This window comes from Acanthaster planci, linkage group LG07 (assembly GCF_054643075.1).
Source record: "Acanthaster planci isolate LZ-2023a linkage group LG07, COTS_SCS, whole genome shotgun sequence".
Lineage (NCBI taxonomy): Eukaryota > Metazoa > Echinodermata > Asteroidea > Valvatida > Acanthasteridae > Acanthaster > Acanthaster planci.
The window spans coordinates 12,558,935-12,581,433 of record NC_141783.1 but is presented as its reverse complement, the minus strand read 5'-3'; the positions used below and the strand labels follow the sequence as shown (position 1 = coordinate 12,581,433).

At 41.4% G+C, this 22,499-nt stretch overlaps 1 protein-coding gene across 11 annotated transcripts in view; it reads left to right on the top strand.

Annotated features, from left to right (window-relative positions):
* LOC110981780 (uncharacterized) overlaps positions 1-22,499 on the top strand; it is a 42,410-nt gene that overhangs the window by 13,196 nt on the left and 6,715 nt on the right. For 8 of the 11 annotated variants that reach the window (XM_087139000.1, XM_087138999.1, XM_087138994.1 and 5 more), the window contains 22 exons: positions 197-298; positions 1,072-1,176; positions 1,864-1,959; positions 2,366-2,464; positions 2,985-3,083; positions 4,416-4,511; positions 5,520-5,615; positions 7,300-7,398; positions 8,782-8,877; positions 9,179-9,274; positions 9,680-9,778; positions 10,299-10,397; positions 11,730-11,825; positions 12,835-12,930; positions 14,813-14,911; positions 16,291-16,386; positions 16,688-16,783; positions 17,189-17,287; positions 17,808-17,906; positions 19,239-19,334; positions 20,218-20,313; positions 21,999-22,097. In XM_087139000.1, coding sequence (XP_086995126.1) covers positions 197-298; positions 1,072-1,176; positions 1,864-1,959; positions 2,366-2,464; positions 2,985-3,083; positions 4,416-4,511; positions 5,520-5,615; positions 7,300-7,398; positions 8,782-8,877; positions 9,179-9,274; positions 9,680-9,778; positions 10,299-10,397; positions 11,730-11,825; positions 12,835-12,930; positions 14,813-14,911; positions 16,291-16,386; positions 16,688-16,783; positions 17,189-17,287; positions 17,808-17,906; positions 19,239-19,334; positions 20,218-20,313; positions 21,999-22,097 — 2,154 coding nt within the window. The remainder of the gene's footprint in view (positions 1-196; positions 299-1,071; positions 1,177-1,863; positions 1,960-2,365; positions 2,465-2,984; positions 3,084-4,415; positions 4,512-5,519; positions 5,616-7,299; positions 7,399-8,781; positions 8,878-9,178; positions 9,275-9,679; positions 9,779-10,298; positions 10,398-11,729; positions 11,826-12,834; positions 12,931-14,812; positions 14,912-16,290; positions 16,387-16,687; positions 16,784-17,188; positions 17,288-17,807; positions 17,907-19,238; positions 19,335-20,217; positions 20,314-21,998; positions 22,098-22,499) is intronic. The other 3 variants (XM_087139003.1, XM_087139004.1, XM_087139002.1) reach the window with 3 other exon arrangements.

The window sequence follows — 22,499 nt, the reverse complement described above, 5'->3', positions numbered from 1 at the left end:
AGAGTTCGAGCGATGACCGTATTTCAACTGCAGGGCAATATTCCCCAGTAACTTTCACACAGGGTACCAGGCAAAATCAACCAATGGTTCTCGCATGGTTGTCAGTTGAACTCACTGACTGATGTAATGTGTTGGTTACCAGTTACTTGGCCTGTAAGCATAAGTCATGCAGGCCTCTTCATCTCTGTCTTACTAGAGCGAGGAGGCAGAGACGGCCATTCTGATCGCTGCATCCAAGGCTCCACAGTGTTGTCAGGTGCTCATAGATGCTGGTGCAGATGTCAATGTACAGTTCAATGTGAGTATGACACACCCAACCAGAATTGTGCATGCAGAATTTGAAATATTTTTATGCAGGTTGGCCACAGAATGAATGTATTCATATATTTCTGTCATGATAAATTCACACAGGCAATTATTTATTGCTTTACCTTAGGTAACGTTTTGCAGTGCATCTGTGACTAATACGTGGCTCATCTATTGGCATGCCACTCACAAAGGTGGTGCAAATTTCCCCCAGTGTTACTCACTTGCCACGGATGATGACAGCTTCACTTTACTGAGGACTGAATTTCTGTTGCTTTGCTCAAACTCCCAAGTGTAAAATCCTGTCATTACTACCAGTAGATTTGTTGATTCTTGAAGGTTTCTATTGAATCCATAGGAAATAAAATTGTTACAATTTGTACTAATCAACAAGGGCAGCCTTAACTGTGCTAGTGGTTTTTCCCTTTTATAAAGCTGACACCAGTTGAAACGGTGTCGGTAAATGTAGGGATATGACAAGCAGTGGTATTATTTGCCAATATAAAATATGTTTGAAAGAAAAATAGCAAAATATGTTTCTCCCCAAAATGTTTTCATCTTAATAGGCCGATGAAGAAACCCTGACAAGTTTGGAAGTTATTTTGAGAGAGAAAAATTCTGACATTCGGCAAATGTGTACGGGTGAGATGCAGTCAGATGAATGATACACAATTCCTGGAGGAAGGGATTTAAGTTGGCAATTAGAAACAAGCAGTTGAGTGAGAAACAACTGTAATCCGTCTTTTTTTCTCTGTCATCTTGTAGTCAACTGGATGCTCTCCTCTGCATGAGGTCTCTGACGAGGATGATGACCCCAGCGTATGTCAGGCATTGCTGCAGGCGGGAGCAGACATGGAGATCAAAGATCAGGTATGAAAATTACAGCAAATAGTTGATAATTACGGTTGTCATTTCTTCAGAGCAATTAGTGAGTAGGGTGTGATCCTTGGGACCTTGGGGCTTGTGCCCCCCCCCAAAAAAAACACTCACCAGCTTGCTTGGATGAAATGTTCACGTCCTGGCACAAAATCCATCTCTAAGTCATGGGAAATAGGGCCAAAACTGGTCTTAATTTTGAGAGTCAGTAAACTGCTACAAACTTCTTGTCAAATATGACCAATTCAAAATAATTCATCTTCAAGACTTTGCAATGCATTGACCAATCACAGTGTGCGAAATCTGTCGACCCTTTCCAAAACATGCATTGCGTCGACAGTTTTTACGCACTGTGATTGGCCAACGCATTGCAGTCTCTTGGAGGTGTACTATTGTGAAGTGCCTGCATTGAATAAGCTTGCTGTACAAAAGTTACAACATGAAGGCTTTTACATATTGCCTCGTGGCATAGGAGACATGACTTGAAGGTAGATGGCATACAGCTATCGATGAAAGGAAGTGACCAAAGGGAAAGAAGTTGAGATACAGAGGAAAAAGTGGAGGTGCCACCAAGGGGCTGGAATGTTTGTGACTTCTGAATGATCTAGAACTATTTTCAAGAGCGATAATCCGGAATTAGTTTTCCAGATTGAATTATCTGTTGATAATTTTGTTTTATAGACAGGTAAAACTGCATTACATATTGCGGCTGAGTTAAATGAAGCAGTGTGCAAGATACTGCTGGATGCAGGGGCTAAGCATGACTGCACTGATGATGTAAGTATCAACAGCGCCCTCTGATGTTTGGGTCCAGTTTAGTCAAGATGATGTATTTGAGTTTGTTGTGAGTTACTCATAACTTTGTGGAATCTTTTGTTATTACGGTTGTTGGTGTGGGTGTAAGAGTTGTATGGCACACCATGGTGTCTTTGAAGGCCCCCAACTCTTTCATTGGATAAGCTGGACCTTATATCATTGATAGCAGTATGTAGCATTCACTTGTCAGCACAGCCTTTCTCCTTGTCACCAGTGAGGGGGTACTTCTGCACAGAGCCCATAGATTTAGTCACTGCAGCAGTCCACAGATGATTCTTGTTTGCTGTCTTGATTAAGGACCCTTTTTTTGTTCTGTTTTATTATGGTTGATTAATTAGTCACCAGGCTTGGTTTTGTTAATGCCCAGGAGGGTAATGTGCCCATGACTATGGCAGCAGTTGGAGATAACATCAAGGCAATCCAACATCTCTTGGACAAAGGGGCTAGCCTGGAAATCACCAACAAGGTAATTGTATTTACAGAGGATTTACTTGCATATTAGCAGAGTTTTCCATCATGAAATTATGGTATCCTTTGTGTTCAATGTAGACTGTTCATCTCACTGAGAACAGGTTGCCTTTTAGATATAATAGTCCCAAGAATTTTATTGTGTATTGATATAAGATTTACTCTTTCGCATTCCAATTGTGTTTTGGTCAACCAGTCAGTACAGAAAAAAAATTACGTCAGTTTAAATGTTAGAAAATCGCTCAAAGACATTACAGCACCAAACGCACACATAATTACTAAGCACTAAATGAAATATGGTCGTTACAAGTAATGGGCTACTGTACATTTAAAGTAAAACCAGACACCAACTGAGGCTGATATTTCTGCCGACTTTGGCCACCCATACCGGTAGTTTGCAGTATGAGATGGGTCTATGGAATGGCCTATTCAAAGTGAGATTAAGTGTTTTTTGGAATGGTTCTGTGGGGAGAACAGTTGCCTCTGTTTTTCAGAATGTCGTGATTGTTCAATTTCAGTTGGATGAAAGCCCGTTAAATGCTGCAGCCAGGATGAACAGCACAAAAGCCATTGCGTTACTGATTGATAAAGGAGCAGACGTCCTCTCAAGAAATCGGGTGAGCTGCGTCATTCAGTGAAAGTGACTCCAAACGTGACCCCTTGTAATTGTGGCCAAAAATGGTCCCCGTTATCAGTTTGTGATCAGGTTTTAATTTGTCCACTACTCCAGCATCAGGCAGAAGTTTCCTGAATCAGGGGAAGGAAACCTTGATTGTTTTCTGTGATGTGATTGGCAACAACTTTTGTCGAGAAGGGCGAAGACATCCTGGATGATCAGTCACATTCACACGAGTTAGAGATTTCAAATTTAACCTTCTTTGATGGAAGAGATGACCTTAGCGTCCTCAATCCTTCACCTGTTGAAGGACTGAGGACTGTCGGGGATAATAACCACTGTTTTGTGAAACTACATGTACGTCATGGCAGCTTGTGGCAAATAAAACATTCAGTCCCTTTGTGCTGTGCGTACTTGCTACCATTTGAAAACAAACATGTATCCATCAAACATGATAAGAAACAGCAAAGGATTCTGTGATTCTTTGGAATGAATCAGAACTGGGCATCGCGCTATTCTGCAAATCAGCCTTTTGAAGGAAGAAGAATTACCCATCAAACAGTGGTGTGCAAAATAAAATTTAGGACTAGTAAAGAAGATTCGATCTCAGTGTGCACATTCAACACAAACACTGTTTATTTTATAAACATGCATATGCAATTCCAAACCTTAAAAGCTTAAGTACATTGCCCCATTGATAAAGTGTAACCTTCAAGCATGGAGGGTATTTTGTAAGGGGAAGTAAGTCGTGGTCTTTTTAGTTGTGGCTGGATCAGACCAGTTGTGACCAAATGGAAGTGCACATATGTACCAGCAGTTTTCTGTGTGGAGCAGGCATGCAACTTGTCCTTGGATCAGCTGATTTCCTCATTTTTCACTTCACACTCATGCCGCTGAAAATTGAAAAAAACAATACTAAGTCTTGTAGAGATTGGAATTTCCTCGTTTTTGGTCGGCGGCCATTTTGCATGCCTAGTGTATGAGCTGTTGAGCAAACTTAACCATACAAATGTACAGAGTACATAGCCGTTATGTGCTACAGTGTACGACACTATTACTGCGCCACCTCATTTCCCTGCAGGGACTAGGTGTTCAACTGCATAGTTGTTGGCATGGGGTGGATAGTTGCGAGCCTGTGTGTTTTGCCCACTAGTGGAAACAGTCCGACTAGTCACTGCATCACAACTAGTCAGACTATCTGGAAAATGATATTTGTGACCACCAGTACCTTAGCTTTTGGTATTGGTGACTGGTCACGCTTGTTGTGTGGGCGTAACTTGCAAGATGTGACTGGACACACCGATTGTTAACGTGGACAATATTCACTTCACAGATTGGTTATACTCCATTTCACATGGCAGCAAGTAAGCATCCTGATGCCACGAAGGTTTTCTTGGCTAAAGGTGTTGACATCGAAGTTAGAGCAACGGTACGTTTTCCTCAGTTATGATATGTAGGTTCTGCAAGTGAACAAGATGATACACTTTGTAACCTAGCAACCGCATCCCTCAAGGCAAAGAGCCACATTTGTGAGCTTTGCTCTCTGTCGCTATTTTGGTTGAGTAGTCTACTTTTCTTGTCCATATGATTCATTTGCAAAGGCCAAACGGTCAACAGATTTTTCTTAAATCTACATGAAGTAGGTACTCAAAAATGCTGCTCTTCGTTGATCATGCGACCAAACCAAGGCTGAGATGGCAAATTTTGTTGTGCTTTTTGTAATAGAGAATGAACATGCTGTAAGCTTTAAAGAATTTTCCTGTCCTGCATGGTCAGTCTTTCAGTTATCTCCATAGTAAGTGCCTCTGCTTAGTCTATTATGGGGACGTGTTTTTAAGGAATTTTCCTGTCCTCCATGGTCAGCTGTTCAGTTATCTCCGTAGTAAGTCCCTCTACTTAGTCTATTATGGGGACGTGTTTTTAAGGAATTTTCCTGTCCTGCATGGTCAGTCTTTCAGTTATCTCCGTAGTAAGTGCCTCTGCTTAGTCTATAATGGGATGTGTTTTTTAAAGAATTTTCCTGTCCTGCATGGTCAGTCTTTCAGTTATCTCCGCAGTAAGTGCCTCTGCTTAGTCTATTATTGGGACGTGTTTTTTAAGGAATTTTCCTGTCCTGCATGGTCAGTCTTTCAGTTATCTCCGTAGTAAGTGCCTCTGCTTAGTCTATAATGGGATGTGTTTTTTAAAGAATTTTCCTGTCCTGCATGGTCAGTCTTTCAGTTATCTCCGCAGTAAGTGCCTCTGCTTAGTCTATTATTGGGACGTGTTTTTTAAGGAATTTTCCTGTCCTGCATGGTCAGTCTTTCAGTTATCTCTGTAGTAAGTGCCTCTGCTTAGTCTTTTATGGGGACGTGTTTCAGGAATAGTAGGAAACAGTGCCTCATTGTCTGCAGTACGCTGAAACATGACTTCCTGTGGTTTTGGTTGTTGTCTTCAGAATGGAATTACGCCAGTCTTCAGTGCAGCTAAGGAAAATGTGGAATGCTTGAAGCTGCTTCTTGAGGCAGGAGCCGATATCAACGCTCGGATCGAGGTGAGTTCTAGACTCCCATCACGTTGGTACAGGCTTTTGAAAGCACTGCCTTTGATTGGGTCAGCCATTGCCACTCGCAACCAGTAGGCACCGATGGTCATTTCCGTAAAAAAAGGGTGTTGCATTGGAGCTTAGGGGTAGTTGGCGCAACTCTGATAAGGCTAGTGCAGCTGTTTGTCGGATTCCAAAAGGATGGCACCAGAATCTGACATGGAAATCAGCAGTTGATTCCCCGAAACTTTATGCCGTGGCCTAATGTGGCTAATGCCACTTTATTTCTGTGCAGCAAATTAGGAACAATTTTGCAGAACTAGTGCACAGTGTATTAAAGTCTGCTATATGCGCAACAAATTGTGGCATTATGTATGCAGCCATTTTCGGTGGTGTTAAGAAAATAGGAACAATTTGACTAGCTCATCATGCTTAATTGAGGCTCATGATCGCTGAACTTAACAAGTCTTTTGTGAGAAATATGCAACTTTATTTTAGAAGGCAATGAAAAACTTGTTTGGCTATTACAGAACTGTGATATTTTCTCTTCCGGCTCTGGTAAAAAAAAATAACAAATTTGTCAAAATAGTAACAACTGTTTCCTGACTTGCTATATTGGAGAGTAACAGGCGTCATAAAAGCTGTTAGTGCCGTTATCCAAGAGATTTAACATTATTAAATCATGGCGCAGCTAAGCAACTTTAAATGAAATTGAAAGTAAGTACAAATGTTGTGCAGACACACCAAACATTTGTTGCACAAGGGTTAGGCATGGTTCAACATGACATCAGCTGCAGGACTCTTGTGCTTTGGAGTCATCTGTCTGTTTTTGATATAGTCCACGTAATAAAAACTCAACAGTGGGACTTCTAAATTTGGAAGGCTTTTCAAATTGCCCTCTTGGGTAAAAAGAGGCTGGAAGAAGCATAGAAAAATGGAAAAAATTCGCTCTGCAGAGATGTATTTTTCACGTTTCAAGGGAAAATTGTAATCAAAGGCATGTTTAAGTGTTTACATGACACTCTTGCACACTGCATCACTTACCTTACATACCTTGTGTGGACATTCCTTTCTTTCGTGCAGTTAAAAAACTTGGTGAAAATACTTGTTCTTCTTGAATTAGGAACACGATATTCAGCTGGCTTTTTGTACAAGGTTTCCTTGACTATTCCTCTTCCTTTTATAACAGATGACTCCAGCCCCAAAATGCCCCTAAACTTCTTTTTCAGAGAAAGGTAAATGTCCTGAGGACATGAGTAAGTCCACAGAATGTCTTCCTTTCCTGCAATGTGTGGACATCTTTTGTTCACAAGTCCACACTAGGTATGTAAGGTTAGGATATGGTGACTGTTATTCATTTGTTCAGTGTGTGACATGATATGAGAATGTGTCCCACTCTGAGGCCCTGAATGACTCAGCAACTTTTGATTTGAAATCAAAACATGAAATATGTTTTTCTCAGAATACTCAGCATATACTGAGTTGGAACTTCACCACATTCGTTCTCAAGCACCCTTCTTAAAATTTGGGGTAATGTATTTCTTCAAAGGAACGTCATGAATAATTGCAGACGATGGACTGTATCTTTAGTGAACTTGGAAAACACTTCCCATCTGAATGCTGCATTCTAGGGAGGCACTGTCGGCCTCATGGAATCTCTCATGCTATATGTTCTCTTTGTGTTGGTTTATAGGATGGATCGACTCCACTTTTTGCATCAGCCGAAGGAAGGAACTCAGAAGGAACCAAGCTTCTCATCGAGGCTGGCTGCCAAGTGGATGCCCAGGATGAGGTTTGTCTCTGAATTGTGTCATCCTCATTTCCAAGTGCTCTCACTTGGAGGCACAACTGCAGTTGCGTGGATTGAAACGTGTTTGTGTAGTTCTGAGTTACAATGTATAAGCGGATAGGCCGTGAAACGCACTTGATTTTTCTGTCATCTCGTGGCACCCATCTTGGAACTAGATGAAAATTCACACATACATAGTTTGAACAACAGAAAATTCAGTAGTTTATGTTGTTATTGTGACAAAGGGTGCAACGGGGAGATATATGGAGGCTTTCGTGCAACACACTCGGCAAGATATTGGACATAGGGGTAACCCCCACAAGTCCAATCCCTGTACACATTCTAAGCTATTGTTACCTAACACTTCCCCCAGTTGTCTGAAAAGAATTCCTGAGATACCAGTATAACAATGAGCACCACAAAGGCGGGATGGGGGTCTCTCTGTCCCATATCTCACATCAAATGCAACTCAGTGCATTTTTCTAACGAAGGACGGCAAAAAGTTACGAACATAAATTGAGCAAATCTGAACAGATATGCTGTGAAATCACAATTGAACAATTTCACTTCTTCTTTGGAAGACAATTTCAGCTTGTAGAAGCAATTTGATTAAAAATCTAGTGTGTTTTGTGATTTTCCCATTTTTTGTATTCCACAATTTTTATTTTGTACCGAAAAAACTCCATACATGGCAACTTTTCAACAAAAGAGGGCGCACACATGTCTGGTCCCCAGATGCTATACACCTCTATTGATAAATTTCCTTCAGCCACGCGAACCAGGCTGGAAATCCGGTTGCAGAGTGATGCCGTTTACTTGCTGTGTATCAGTTGCAAAACTGGAGTGTGTTTCTATAACGTTGGTGGAAAAAAATCTGAATTAGTGTCCCTGAATGGGAAAAGTTGGAAAAGACTGTTGAGAAGTGGTGGAATGTTTCTGACTGTGACATTAAGGAGCGCGGTGTAGTCGACAAGTGTGGTCAGAATCTAAATCAGTAGAGGAAGTGTCAGGTAGATTTGCCTTAAAAATGCTTAAATTCATGAAGAGTTAAATGTGAGCGAGAGGTACAACCTGGGAACGCAGATGTCACAGGTAGGGAGGAGAAAGGTAAGTCTGAATGTCTTAAGCCAATTTTGAAGGCTTGCCTCCTTATGATTTCACTACATACATGTACATGACACCTCGAGCAAAGGTGTCTTGCTCTATGCATAGACATCAGGCACTGCCATACCTATATGTACGATGCCTGCTCATTACTTATCAGACATGCTTCTGACATGTTATTCAAGGACTTAACTCTTTCACCACAGTCATGTTTGTCCCAATATTGCTAACACAAAACCAAAAAGTCAGTTGAAGTCTTTCCCCCATTAATTCTCTCTCCAGGATGGACTGACGGCATTGCACACGGCTGCCAGGCATGATGTAGATTCCTGTAAATTGCTGCTTGATGCTGGAGCTCGCATTGACATCGCATCCAAGGTGAACAACTTGTTACTGTTGTCAAGTTGCATGTCCCATTGAAACCATTATGCCTTTGGCATAGGTGGTCAAGATGGAAATTCATGCGCGCACCAGCTGTGGTGCGAGGATAGTTTGACAAACTATTCTTGTTGCCTATATGGAACCAGCCCTTGGGATATGGTTGTTCAGCTGGGGGTGGGGGTGCCACCAAGGGGCTAGAATGTTTGTGACCTCTGAATGATCTAGAACTATTTTCAAGAGCGATAATCCAGAATTAGTTTTCCAGATTGAATTATCTGTTGACATTTTTGTTTTACAGACAGGTAAAACTGCATTACACCATGCAGCTTATTTAAATGAAGCAGTGTGCAAGATACTGCTGGATGCAGGGGCTAAGCATGACTGCACTGATGATGTAAGTATCAACAGTGCCCTCTGATGTTTGGGTCCAGTTTAGTCAAGATGATGTATTTGAGTTTGTTGTGAGTTACTCATAACTTTGTGGAATCTTTTGTTATTACGGTTGTTGGTGTGGGTGTAAGAGTTGTATGGCACACCATGGTGTCTTTGAAGGCCCCAACTCTTTCATTGGATAAGCTGGACCTTATCGCATTGATAGCAGTATGTAGCATTCACTTGTCAGCACAGCCTTTCTCCTTGTCACCAGTGAGGGGGTACTTCTGCACAGAGCCCATAGATTTAGTCGCTGCAGCAGTCCACAGATGATTCTTGTTTGCTGTCTTGATTAAGGACCCTTTTTTTGTTCTGTTTTATTATGGTTGATTAATTAGTCACCAGGCTTGGTTTTGTTAATGCCCAGGAGGGTAATGTGCCCATGACTATGGCAGCAGTTGGAGATAACATCAAGGCAATCCAACATCTCTTGGACAAAGGGGCTAGCCTGGAAATCACCAACAAGGTAATTGTATTGACAGAGGATTTATTTGCATATTAGCAGAGTTTTCCATCATGAAATTATGGTATCCTTTGTGTTCCATGTAGACTGTTCATCTCACTGAGAACAGGTTGCCTTTTAGATATAATAGTCCCAAGAATTTTATTGTGTATTGATATAAGATTTACTCTTTCGCATTCCAATTGTGTTTTGGTCAACCAGTCAGTACAGAAAAAAAATTACGTCAGTTTAAATGTTAGAAAATCGCTCAAAGACATTACAGCACCAAACGCACACATAATTACTAAGCACTGAATGAAATATGGTCGTTACAAGTAATGGGCTACTGTACATTTAAAGTAAAACCAGACACCAACTGAGGCTGATATTTCTGCCGACTTTGGCCACCCATACCGGTAGTTTGCAGTATGAGATGGGTCTATGGAATGGCCTATTCAAAGTGAGATTAAGTGTTTTTTTGAATGGTTCTGTGGGGAGAACAGTTGCCTCTGTTTTTCAGAATGTCGTGATTGTTCAATTTCAGTCGGATGAAAGCCCGTTAAATGCTGCAGCCGGGATGAACAGCACAAAAGCCATTGCGTTACTGATTGATAAAGGAGCAGACGTCCTCTCAAGAAATCGGGTGAGCTGCGTCATTCAGTGAAAGTGACTCCAAACGTGACCCCTTGTAATTGTGGCCAAAAATGGTCCCCGTTATCAGTTTGTGATCAGGTTTTAATTTGCCCACTACTCCAGCATCAGGCAGAAGTTTCCTGAATCAGGGGAAGGAAACCTTGATTGTTTTCTGTGATGTGATTGGCAACAACTTTTGTCGAGAAGGGCGAAGACATCCTGGATGATCAGTCACATTCACACGAGTTAGAGATTTCAAATTTAACCTTCTTTGATGGAAGAGATGACCTTAGCGTCCTCAATCCTTCACCTGTTGGAGGACTGAGGACTGTCGGGGATAATAACCACTGTTTTGTGAAACTACATGTACGTCATGGTAGCTTGTGGCAAATAAAACATTCAGTCCCTTTGTGCTGTGCGTACTTGCTACCATTTGAAAACAAACATGTATCCATCAAACATGATAAGAAACAGCAAAGGATTCTGTGTTTCTTTGGAATGAATCAGAACTGGGCATCGCGCTATTCTGCAAATCAGCCTTTTGAAGGAAGAAGAATTACCCATCAAACAGTGGTGTGCAAAATAAAATTTAGGACTAGTAAAGAAGATTCGATCTCAGTGTGCACATTCAACACAAACACTGTTTATTTTATAAACATGCATATGCAATTCCAAACCTTAAAAGCATAAGTACATGGCCCCATTGATAAAGTGTAACCTTCAAGCATGGAGGGTATTTTGTAAGGGGAAGTAAGTCGTGGTCTTTTTAGTTGTGGCTGGATCAGACCAGTTGTGACCAAATGGAAGTGCACATATGTACCAGCAGTTTTCTGTGTGGAGCAGGCATGCAACTTGTCCTTGGATCAGCTGATTTCCTCATTTTTCACTTCACACTCATGCCGCTGAAAATTGAAAAAAACAATACTAAGTCTTGTAGAGATTGGAATTTCCTCGTTTTTGGTCGGCGGCCATTTTGCATGCCTAGTGTATGAGCTGTTGAGCAAACTTAACCATACAAATGTACAGAGTACATAGCCGTTATGTGCTACAGTGTACGACACTATTACTGCGCCACCTCATTTCCCTGCAGGGACTAGGTGTTCCACTGCATAGTTGTTGGCATGGGGTGGATAGTTGCGAGCCTGTGTGTTGCGCCCACTAGTGGAAACAGTCCTACTAGTCACTGCATCACAACTAGTCGGACTATCTGGAAAATGATATTTGGGACCACCAGTACCTTAGCTTTTGGTATTGGTGACTGGTCACGCTTGTTGTGTGGGCGTAACTTGCAAGATGTGACTGGACACACCGATTGTTAACGTGGACAATATTCACTTCACAGATTGGTTATACTCCATTTCACATGGCAGCAAGTAAGCATCCTGATGCCACGAAGGTTTTCTTGGCTAAAGGTGTTGACATCGAAGTTAGAGCAACGGTACGTTTTCCTCAGTTATGATATGTAGGTTCTGCAAGTGAACAAGATGATACACTTTGTAACCTAGCAACCGCATCCCTCAAGGCAAAGAGCCACATTTGTGAGCTTTGCTCTCTGTCGCTATTTTGGTCGAGTAGTCTACATATCTTGTCCATATGATTCATTTGCAAAGGCCAAATGGTCAACAGATTTTTCTTAAATCTACATGAAGTAGGTACTCAAAAATGCTGCTCTTCGTTGATCATGCGACCAAACCAAGGCTGAGATGGCAAATTTTGTTGTGCTTTTTGTAATAGAGAATGAACATGCTGTAAGCTTTAAAGAATTTTCCTGTCCTGCATGGTCAGTCTTTCAGTTATCTCCATAGTAAGTGCCTCTGCTTAGTCTATTATGGGGACGTGTTTTTAAGGAATTTTCCTGTCCTCCATGGTCAGCTGTTCAGTTATCTCCGTAGTAAGTCCCTCTACTTAGTCTATTATGGGGAAGTGTTTTTAAGGAATTTTCCTGTCCTGCATGGTCAGTCTTTCAGTTATCTCCGTAGTAAGTGCCTCTGCTTAGTCTATTATTGGGACGTGTTTTTTAAGGAATTTTCCTGTCCTTCATGGTCAGCCGTTCAGTTATCTCCGTAGAAAGTGCCTCTGCTTAGTCTATTATGGGGACATGTTTTTTAAGGAATTTTCCTGTCCTGCATGGTCAGTCTTTCAGTTATCTCCGTAGTAAGTGCCTCTGCTTAGTCTATAATGGGATGTGTTTTTTAAAGAATTTTCCTGTCCTGCATGGTCAGTCTTTCAGTTATCTCCGTAGTAAGTGCCTCTGCTTAGTCTATTATTGGGACATGTTTTTTAAGGAATTTTCCTGTCCTGCATGGTCAGTCTTTCAGTTATCTCCGTAGTAAGTGCCTCTGCTTAGTCTTTTATGGGGACGTGTTTCAGGAATAGTAGGAAACAGTGCCTCATTGTCTGCAGTACGCTGAAACATGACTTCGTGTGGTTTTGGTTGTTGTCTTCAGAATGGAATTACGCCAGTCTTCAGTGCAGCTAAGGAAAATGTGGAATGCTTGAAGCTGCTTCTTGAGGCAGGAGCCGATATCAACGCTCGGATCGAGGTGAGTTCTAGACTCCCATCACGTTGGTACAGGCTTTTGAAAGCACTGCCTTTGATTGGGTCAGCCATTGCCACTCGCAACCAGTGGGCACCGATGGTCATTTCCGTAAAAAAAGGGTGTTGCATTGGAGCTTAGGGGTAGTTGGCGCAACTCTGATAAGGCTAGTGCAGCTGTTTGTCGGATTCCAAAAGGATGGCACCAGAATCTGACATGGAAATCAGCAGTTGATTCCCGGAAACTTTATGCCGTGGCCTAATGTGGCTAATGCCACTTTATTTCTGTGCAGCAAATTAGGAACAATTTCGCAGAACTAGTGCACAGTGTATTAAAGTCTGCTATATGCGCAACAAATTGTGGCATTATGTATGCAGCCATTTTCGGTGGTGTTAAGAGAATAGGAACAATTTGACTAGCTCATCATGCTTAATTGAGGCTCATGATCGCTGAACTTAACAAGTCTTTTGTGAGAAATATGCAACTTTATTTTAGAAGGCAATGAAAAACTTGTTTGGCTATTACAGAACTGTGATATTTTCTCTTCCGGCTCTGGTAAAAAAAATAACAAATTTGTCAAAATAGTAACAACTGTTTCCTGACTTGCTATATTGGAGAGTAACATGCTTAATTGAGGCTCATGATCGCTGAACTTAACAAGTCTTTTGTGAGAAATATGCAACTTTATTTTAGAAGGCAATGAAAAACTTGTTTGGCTATTACAGAACTGTGATATTTTCTCTTCCGGCTCTGGTAAAAAAAATAACAAATTTGTCAAAATAGTAACAACTGTTTCCTGACTTGCTATATTGGAGAGTAACAGGTGTCATAAAAGCTGTTAGTGCCGTCATCCAAGAGATTTAACATTATTAAATCATGGCGCAGCTAAGCAACTTTAAATGAACTTGAAAGTAAGTACAATATGTTGTGCAGACACACCAAACATTTGTGGCACAAGGGTTAGGCATGGTTCAACATGACATCAGCTGCAGGACTCTTGTGCTTTGGAGTCATCTGTCTGTTTTTGATATAGTCCACGTAATAAAAACTCAACAGTGGGACTTCTAAGTTTGGAAGGCTTTTCAAATTGCCCTCTTGGGTAAAAAGAGGCTGGAAGAAGCATAGAAAAATGGAAAAAATTCGCTCTGCAGAGATGTATTTTTCACGTTTCAAGGGAAAATTGTAATCAAAGGCATGTTTAAGTGTTTACATGACACTCTTGCACATTGCATCACTTACCTTACATACCTTGTGTGGACATTCCTTTCTTTCGTGCAGTTAAAAAACTTGGTGAAAATACTTGTTCTTCTTGAATTCGGAACACGATATTCAGCTGGCTTTTTGTACAAGGTTTCCTTGACTATTCCTCTTCCTTTTATAACAGATGACTCCAGCCCCAAAATGCCCCTAAACTTCTTTTTCAGAGAAAGGTAAATGTCCTGAGGACATGAGTAAGTCCACAGAATGTCTTCCTTTCCTGCAATGTGTGGACATCTTTTGTTCACAAGTCCACACTAGGTATGTTAGGTTAGGACATGGTGACTGTTATTCATTTGTTCAGTGTGTGACATGATATGAGAATGTGTCCCACTCTGAGGCCCTGAATGACTCAGCAACTTTTGATTTGAAATTAAAACATGAAATATGTTTTTCTCAGAATACTCAGCATATACTGAGCTGGAACTTGACCACATTCGTTCTCAAGCACCCTTCTTAAAATTTGGGGTAATGTATTTCTTCAAAGGAACGTCATGAATAATTGCAGACGATGGACTGTATCTTTAGTGAACTTGAAAAACACTTCCCATCTGAATGCTGCATTCAAGGGAGGCACTGTCGGCCTCATGGAATCTCTCATGCTATATGTTCTCTTTGTGTTGGTTTATAGGATGGATCTACTCCACTTTTTGTATCAGCCGAAGGAAGGAAGTCAGAAGGAACCAAGCTTCTGATCGAGGCTGGCTGCCAACTGGATGCCCAGGATGAGGTTTGTCTCTGAATTGTGTCATCCTCATTTCCAAGTGCTCTCACTTGGAGGCACAACTGCAGTTGCGTGGATTAAAACGTGTTTGTGTAGTTCTGAGTTACAATGTATAAGCGGATAGGCCGTGAAACGCACTTGATTTTTCTGTCATCTCGTGGCACCCATCTTGGAACTAGATGAAAATTCACACATACATAGTTTGAACAACAGAAAATTCAGTAGTTTATGTTGTTATTGTGACAAAGGGTGCAACGGGGAGATATATGGAGGCTTTTGTGCAATATACCTGGCAATATATTGGACATAGGGGTAACCCCCACAAGTCCAATCCCTGTACACATTCTAAGCTATTGTTACCTAACACTTCCCCCAGTTGTCTGAAAAGAATTCCTGAGATACCAGTATAACAATGAGCACCACAAAGGCGGGGTGGGGGTCTCTCTGTCCCATATCTCACATCAAATGCAACTCAGTGCATTTTTCTAACGAAGGACGGCAAAAAGTTACCAACACAAATTGAGCAAATCTTAACAGAAATGCTGTGAAATCACAATTGAACAATTGCACTTATTCTTTGGAAGACAGTTTCAGCTTGTAGAAGCAATTTGATTAAAAATCAAATGTTTTGTGATTTTCCCACTTTTTGTATTCCACAATTTTTATTTTGTACCGAAAAACTCCATACATGGCAACTTTTTAACAAAAGAGGGCGCACACATGTCTGGTCCCCAGATGCTATACACCTCTATTGATAAATTTCCCTCAGCCACGCGAACCAGGCTGGAAATCCGGTTGCAGAGTGATGCCGTTTACTTGCTGTGTATCAGTTGCAAAACTGGAGTGTGTTTCTATAATGTTGGGAAAAAACATCTGAATTAGTGTCCCTGAATGGGAAAAGGTGGAAAAGACTGTTGAGAAGTGGTGGAATGTTTCTGACTGTGACATTAAGGAGCGCGGTGTAGTCGACAAGTGTGGTCAGAATCTAAATCAGTAGAGGAAGTGTCAGGTAGATTTGCCTTAAAAATGCTTAAATTCATGAAGGGTTATATGTGAGCAAGAGGTACAACCTGGGAACGCAGATGTCACAGGTAGGGAGGAGAAAGGTAAGTCTGAATGTCTTAAGCCAATTTTGAAGGCTTGCCTCCTTATGATTTCACTACATACATGTACATGACACCTCGAGCAAAGGTGTCTTGCTCTATGCATAGACATCAGGCACTGCCATACCTATATGTACGATGCCTGCTCATTACTTATCAGACATGCTTCTGACATGTTATTCAAGGACTTAACTCTTTCACCACAGTCATGTTTGTCCCAATATTGCTAACACAAAACCAAAAAGTCTGTTGAAGTCTTTCCCCCATTAATTCTCTCTCCAGGATGGACTGACGGCATTGCACACGGCTGCCAGGCATGATGTAGATTCCTGTAAATTGCTGCTTGATGCTGGAGCTCGCATTGACATCGCATCCAAGGTGAACAACTTGTTACTGTTGTCAAGTTGCATGTCCCATTGAAACCATTATGCCTTTGGCATAGGTGGTCAAGATGGAAATTCATGCGCGCACCAGCTGTGGTGCGAGGATAGTTTGACAAACTATTCTTGTTGCCTATATGGAACCAGCCCTTGGGATATGGTTGTTCAGCTGGGGGTGGGGGTGCCACCAAGGGGCTAGAATGTTTGTGACCTCTGAATGATCTAGAACTATTTTCAAGAGCGATAATCCAGAATTAGTTTTCCAGATTGAATTATCTGTTGACATTTTTGTTTTACAGACAGGTAAAACTGCATTACACCATGCAGCTTATTTAAATGAAGCAGTGTGCAAGATACTGCTGGATGCAGGGGCTAAGCATGACTGCACTGATGATGTAAGTATCAACAGTGCCCTCTGATGTTTGGGTCCAGTTTAGTCAAGATGATGTATTTGAGTTTGTTGTGAGTTACTCATAACTTTGTGGAATCTTTTGTTATTACGGTTGTTGGTGTGGGTGTAAGAGTTGTATGGCACACCATGGTGTCTTTGAAGGCCCCAACTCTTTCATTGGATAAGCTGGACCTTATCGCATTGATAGCAGTATGTAGCATTCACTTGTCAGCACAGCCTTTCTCCTTGTCACCAGTGAGGGGGTACTTCTGCACAGAGCCCATAGATTTAGTCACTGCAGCAGTCCACAGATGATTCTTGTTTGCTGTCTTGATTAAGGACCCTTTTTTTGTTCTGTTTTATTATGGTTGATTAATTAGTCACCAGACTTGGTTTTGTTAATGCCCAGGATGGTAATGTGCCCATGACTATGGCAGCAGTTGGAGATAACATCAAGGCAATCCAACATCTCTTGGACAAAGGGGCTAGCCTGGAAATCACCAACAAGGTAATTGTATTGACAGAGGATTTACTTGCATATTAGCAGAGTTTTCCATCATGAAATTATGGTATCCTTTGTGTTCCATGTAGACTGTTCATCTCACTGAGAACAGGTTGCCTTTTAGATGTAATAGTCCCAAGAATTTTATTGTGTATTGATATAAGATTTACTCTTTCGCATTCCAATTGTGTTTTGGTCAACCAGTCAGTACAGAAAAAAAATTACGTCAGTTTAAATGTTAGAAAATCGCTCAAAGACATTACAGCACCAAACGCACACATAATTACTAAGCACTAAATGAAATATGGTCGTTACAAGTAATGGGGTACTGTACATTTAAAGTAAAACCAGACACCAACTGAGGCTGATATTTCTGTTGACTTTGGCCACCCATACCGGTAGTTTGCAGTATGAGATGGGTCTATGGAATGGCCTATTCAAAGTGAGATTAAGTGTTTTTTGGAATGGTTCTGTGGGGAGAACAGTTGCCTCTGTTTTTCAGAATGTCGTGATTGTTCAATTTCAGTTGGATGAAAGCCCGTTAAATGCTGCAGCCAAGATGAACAGCACAAAAGCCATTGCGTTACTGATTGATAAAGGAGCAGACGTCCTCTCAAGAAATCGGGTGAGCTGCGTCATTCAGTGAAAGTGACTCCAAACGTGACCCCTTGTAATTGTGGCCAAAAATGGTCCCCGTTATCAGTTTGTGATCAGGTTTTAATTTGCCCACTACTCCAGCATCAGGCAGAAGTTTCCTGAATCAGGGGAAGGAAACCTTGATTGTTTTCTGTGATGTGATTGGCAACAACTTTTGTCGAGAAGGGCGAAGACATCCTGGATGATCAGTCACATTCACACGAGTTAGAGATTTCAAATTTAACCTTCTTTGATGGAAGAGATGACCTTAGCGTCCTCAATCCTTCACCTGTTGGAGGACTGAGGACTGTCGGGGATAACAACCACTGTTTTGTGAAACTACATGTACGTCATGGTAGCTTGTGGCAAATAAAACATTCAGTCCCTTTGTGCTGTGCGTACTTGCTACCATTTGAAAACAAACATGTATCCATCAAACATGATAAGAAACAGCAAAGGATTCTGTGATTCTTTGGAATGAATTAGAACTGGGCATGGCGCTATTCTGCAAATCAGCCTTTTGAAGGAAGAAGAATTACCCATCAAACAGTGGTGTGCAAAATAAAATTTAGGACTAGTAAAGAAGATTCGATCTCAGTGTGCACATTCAACACAAACACTGTTTATTTTATAAACATGCATATGCAATTCCAAACCTTAAAAGCATAAGTACATGGCCCCATTGATAAAGTGTAACCTTCAAGCATGGAGGGTATTTTGTAAGGGGAAGTAAGTCGTTGTCTTTTTAGTTGTGGCTGGATCAGACCAGTTGTGACCAAATGGAAGTGCACATATGTACCAGCAGTTTTCTGTGTGGAGCAGGCATGCAACTTGTCCTTGGATCAGCTGATTTCCTCATTTTTCACTTCACACTCATGCCGCTGAAAATTGAAAAAAACAATACTAAGTCTTGTAGAGATTGGAATTTCCTCGTTTTTGGTCGGCGGCCATTTTGCATGCCTAGTGTATGAGCTGTTGAGCAAACTTAACCACACAAATGTACAGAGTACATAGCCGTTATGTGCTACAGTGTACGACACTATTACTGCGCCACCTCATTTCCCTGCAGGGACTAGGTGTTCAACTGCATAGTTGTTGGCATGGGGTGGATAGTTGCGAGCCTGTGTGTTCTGCCCACTAGTGGAAACAGTCCTACTAGTCACTGCATCACAACTAGTCAGACTATCCGGAAAGTGATATTTGTGACCACCAGTACCTTAGCTTTTGGTATTGGTGACTGGTCACGCTTGTTGTGTGGGCGTAACTTGCAAGATGTGACTGGACACACCGATTGTTAACGTGGACAATATTCACTTCACAGATTGGTTATACTCCATTTCACATGGCAGCAAGTAAGCATCCTGATGCCATGAAGGTTTTCTTGGCTAAAGGTGTTGACATCGAAGTTAGAGCAACGGTACGTTTTCCTCAGTTATGATATGTAGGTTCTGCAAGTGAACAAGATGATACACTTTGTAACCTAGCAACCGCATCCCTCAAGGCAAAGAGCCACATTTGTGAGCTTTGCTCTCTGTCGCTATTTTGGTCGAGTAGTCTACATTTCTTGTCCATATGATTCATTTGCAAAGGCCCAACGGTCAACAGATTTTTCTTAAATCTACACGAAGTAGGTACTCAAAAATGCTGCTCTTCGTTGATCATGCGACCAAACCAAGGCTGAGATGGCAAATTTTGTTTAAAGAATTTTCCTGTCCTGCATGGTCAGTCTTTCAGTTATCTCCATAGTAAGTGCCTCTGCTTAGTCTATTATGGGGATGTGTTTTTAAGGAATTTTCCTGTCCTCCATGGTCAGCCGTTCAGTTATCTCCGTAGTAAGTCCCTCTACTTAGTCTATAATGGGGACGTGTTTTTAAGGAATTTTCCTGTCCTGCATGGTCAGTCTTTCAGTTATCCCCATAGTAAGTGCCTCTGCTTAGTCTATTATGGGGACATGTTTTTAAGGAATTTTCCTGTCCTGCATGGTCAGTCTTTCAGTTATCCCCATAGTAAGTGCCTCTGCTTAGTCTATTATGGGGACATGTTTTTTAAGGAATTTTCCTGTCCTGCATGGTCAGTCTTTCAGTTATCTCCGTAGTAAGTGCCTCTGCTTAGTCTATTATTGGGACGTGTTTTTTAAGGAATTTTCCTGTCCTGCATGGTCAGTCTTTCAGTTATCTCCGTAGTAAGTGCCTCTGCTTAGTCTTTTATGGGGACGTGTTTCAGGAATAGTCGGAAACAGTGCCTCATTGTCTGCAGTACGCTGAAACATGACTTCGTGTGGTTTTGGTTGTTGTCTTCAGAATGGAATTACGCCAGTCTTCAGTGCAGCTAACGAAAATGTGGAATGCTTGAAGCTGCTTCTTGAGGCAGGAGCCGATATCAACGCTCGGACCGAGGTGAGTTCTAGACTCCCATCACGTTGGTACAGGCTTTTGAAAGCACTGCCTTTGATTGGGTCAGCCATTGCCACTCGCAACCAGTGGGCACCGATGGTCATTTCCGTAAAAAAAGGGTGTTGCATTGGAGCTTAGGGGTAGTTGGCGCAACTCTGATAAGGCTAGTGCAGCTGTTTGTCGGATTCCAAAAGGATGGCACCAGAATCTGACATGGAAATCAGCAGTTGATTCCCGGAAACTTTATGCCGTGGCCTAATGTGGCTAATGCCACTTTATTTCTGTGCAGCAAATTAGGAACAATTTCACAGAACTAGTGCACAGTGTATTAAAGTCTGCTATATGCGCAACAAATTGTGGCATTATGTATGCAGCCATTTTCGGTGGTGTTAAGAGAATAGGAACAATTTGACTAGCTCATCATGCTTAATTGAGGCTCATGATCGCTGAACTTAACAAGTCTTTTGTGAGAAATATGCAACTTTATTTTAGAAGGCAATGAAAAACTTGTTTGGCTATTACAGAACTGTGATATTTTCTCTTCCGGCTCTGGTAAAAAAAAATAACAAATTTGTCAAAATAGTATCAACTGTTTCCTGACTTGCTATATTGGAGAGTAACAGGTGTCATAAAAGCTGTCAGTGCCGTCATCCAAGAGATTTAACATTATTAAATCATGGCGCAGCTAAGCAACTTTAAATGAACTTGAAAGTAAGTACAATATGTTGTGCAGACACACCAAACATTTGTGGCACAAGGGTTAGGCATGGTTCAACATGACATCAGCTGCAGGACTCTTGTGCTTTGGAGTCATCTGTCTGTTTTTGATATAGTCCACGTAATAAAAACTCAACAGTGGGACTTCTAAATTTGGAAGGCTTTTCAAATTGCCCTCTTGGGTAAAAAGAGGCTGGAAGAAGCATAGAAAAATGGAAAAAATTCGCTCTGCAGAGATGTATTTTTCACGTTTCAAGGGAAAATTGTAATCAAAGGCATGTTTAAGTGTTTACATGACACTCTTGCACACTGCATCACTTACCTTACATACCTTGTGTGGACATTCCTTTCTTTCGTGCAGTTAAAAAACTCGGTGAAAATACTTGTTCTTCTTGAATTCGGAACACGATATTCAGCTGGCTTTTTGTACAAGGTTTCCTTGACTATTCCTCTTCCTTTTATAACAGATGACTCCAGCCCCAAAATGCCCCTAAACTTCTTTTTCAGAGAAAGGTAAATGTCCTGAGGACATGAGTAAGTCCACAGAATGTCTTCCTTTCCTGCAATGTGTGGACATCTTTTGTTCACAAGTCCACACTAGGTATGTTAGGTTAGGACATGGTGACTGTTATTCATTTGTTCAGTGTGTGACATGATATGAGAATGTGTCCCACTCTGAGGCCCTGAATGACTCAGCAACTTTTGATTTGAAATCAAAACATGAAATATGTTTTTCTCAGAATACTCGGCATATACTGAGCTGGAACTTCACCACATTCGTTCTCAAGCACCCTTCTTAAAATTTGGGGTAATGTACTTCTTCAAAGGAACGTCATGAATAATTGCAGACGATGGACTGTATCTTTAGTGAACTTGGAAAACACTTCCCATCTGAATGCTGCATTCAAGGGAGGCACTGTCGGCCTCATGGAATCTCTCATGCTATATGTTCTCTTTGTGTTGGTTTATAGGATGGAGCTACTCCACTTTTTGCATCAGCCGAAGGAAGGAACTCAGAAGGAACCAAGCTTCTGATCGAGGCTGGCTGCCAACTGGATGCCCAGAATGAGGTTTGTCTCTGAATTGTGTCATCCTCATTTCCAAGTGCTCTCACTTGGAGGCACAACTGCAGTTGCGTGGATTAAAACGTGTTTGTGTAGTTCTGAGTTACAATGTATAAGCGGATAGGCCGTGAAACGCACTTGATTTTTCTGTCATCTCGTGGCACCCATCTTGGAACTAGATGAAAATTCACACATACATAGTTTGAGCAACAGAAAATTCAGTAGTTTATGTTGTTATTGTGACAAAGGGTGCAACGGGGAGATATATGGAGGCTTTTGTGCAATATACCTGGCAATATATTGGACATAGGGATAACCCCCACAAGTCCAATCCCTGTACACATTCTAAGCTATTGTTACCTAACACTTCCCCCAGTTGTCTGAAAAGAATTCCTGAGATACCAGTAT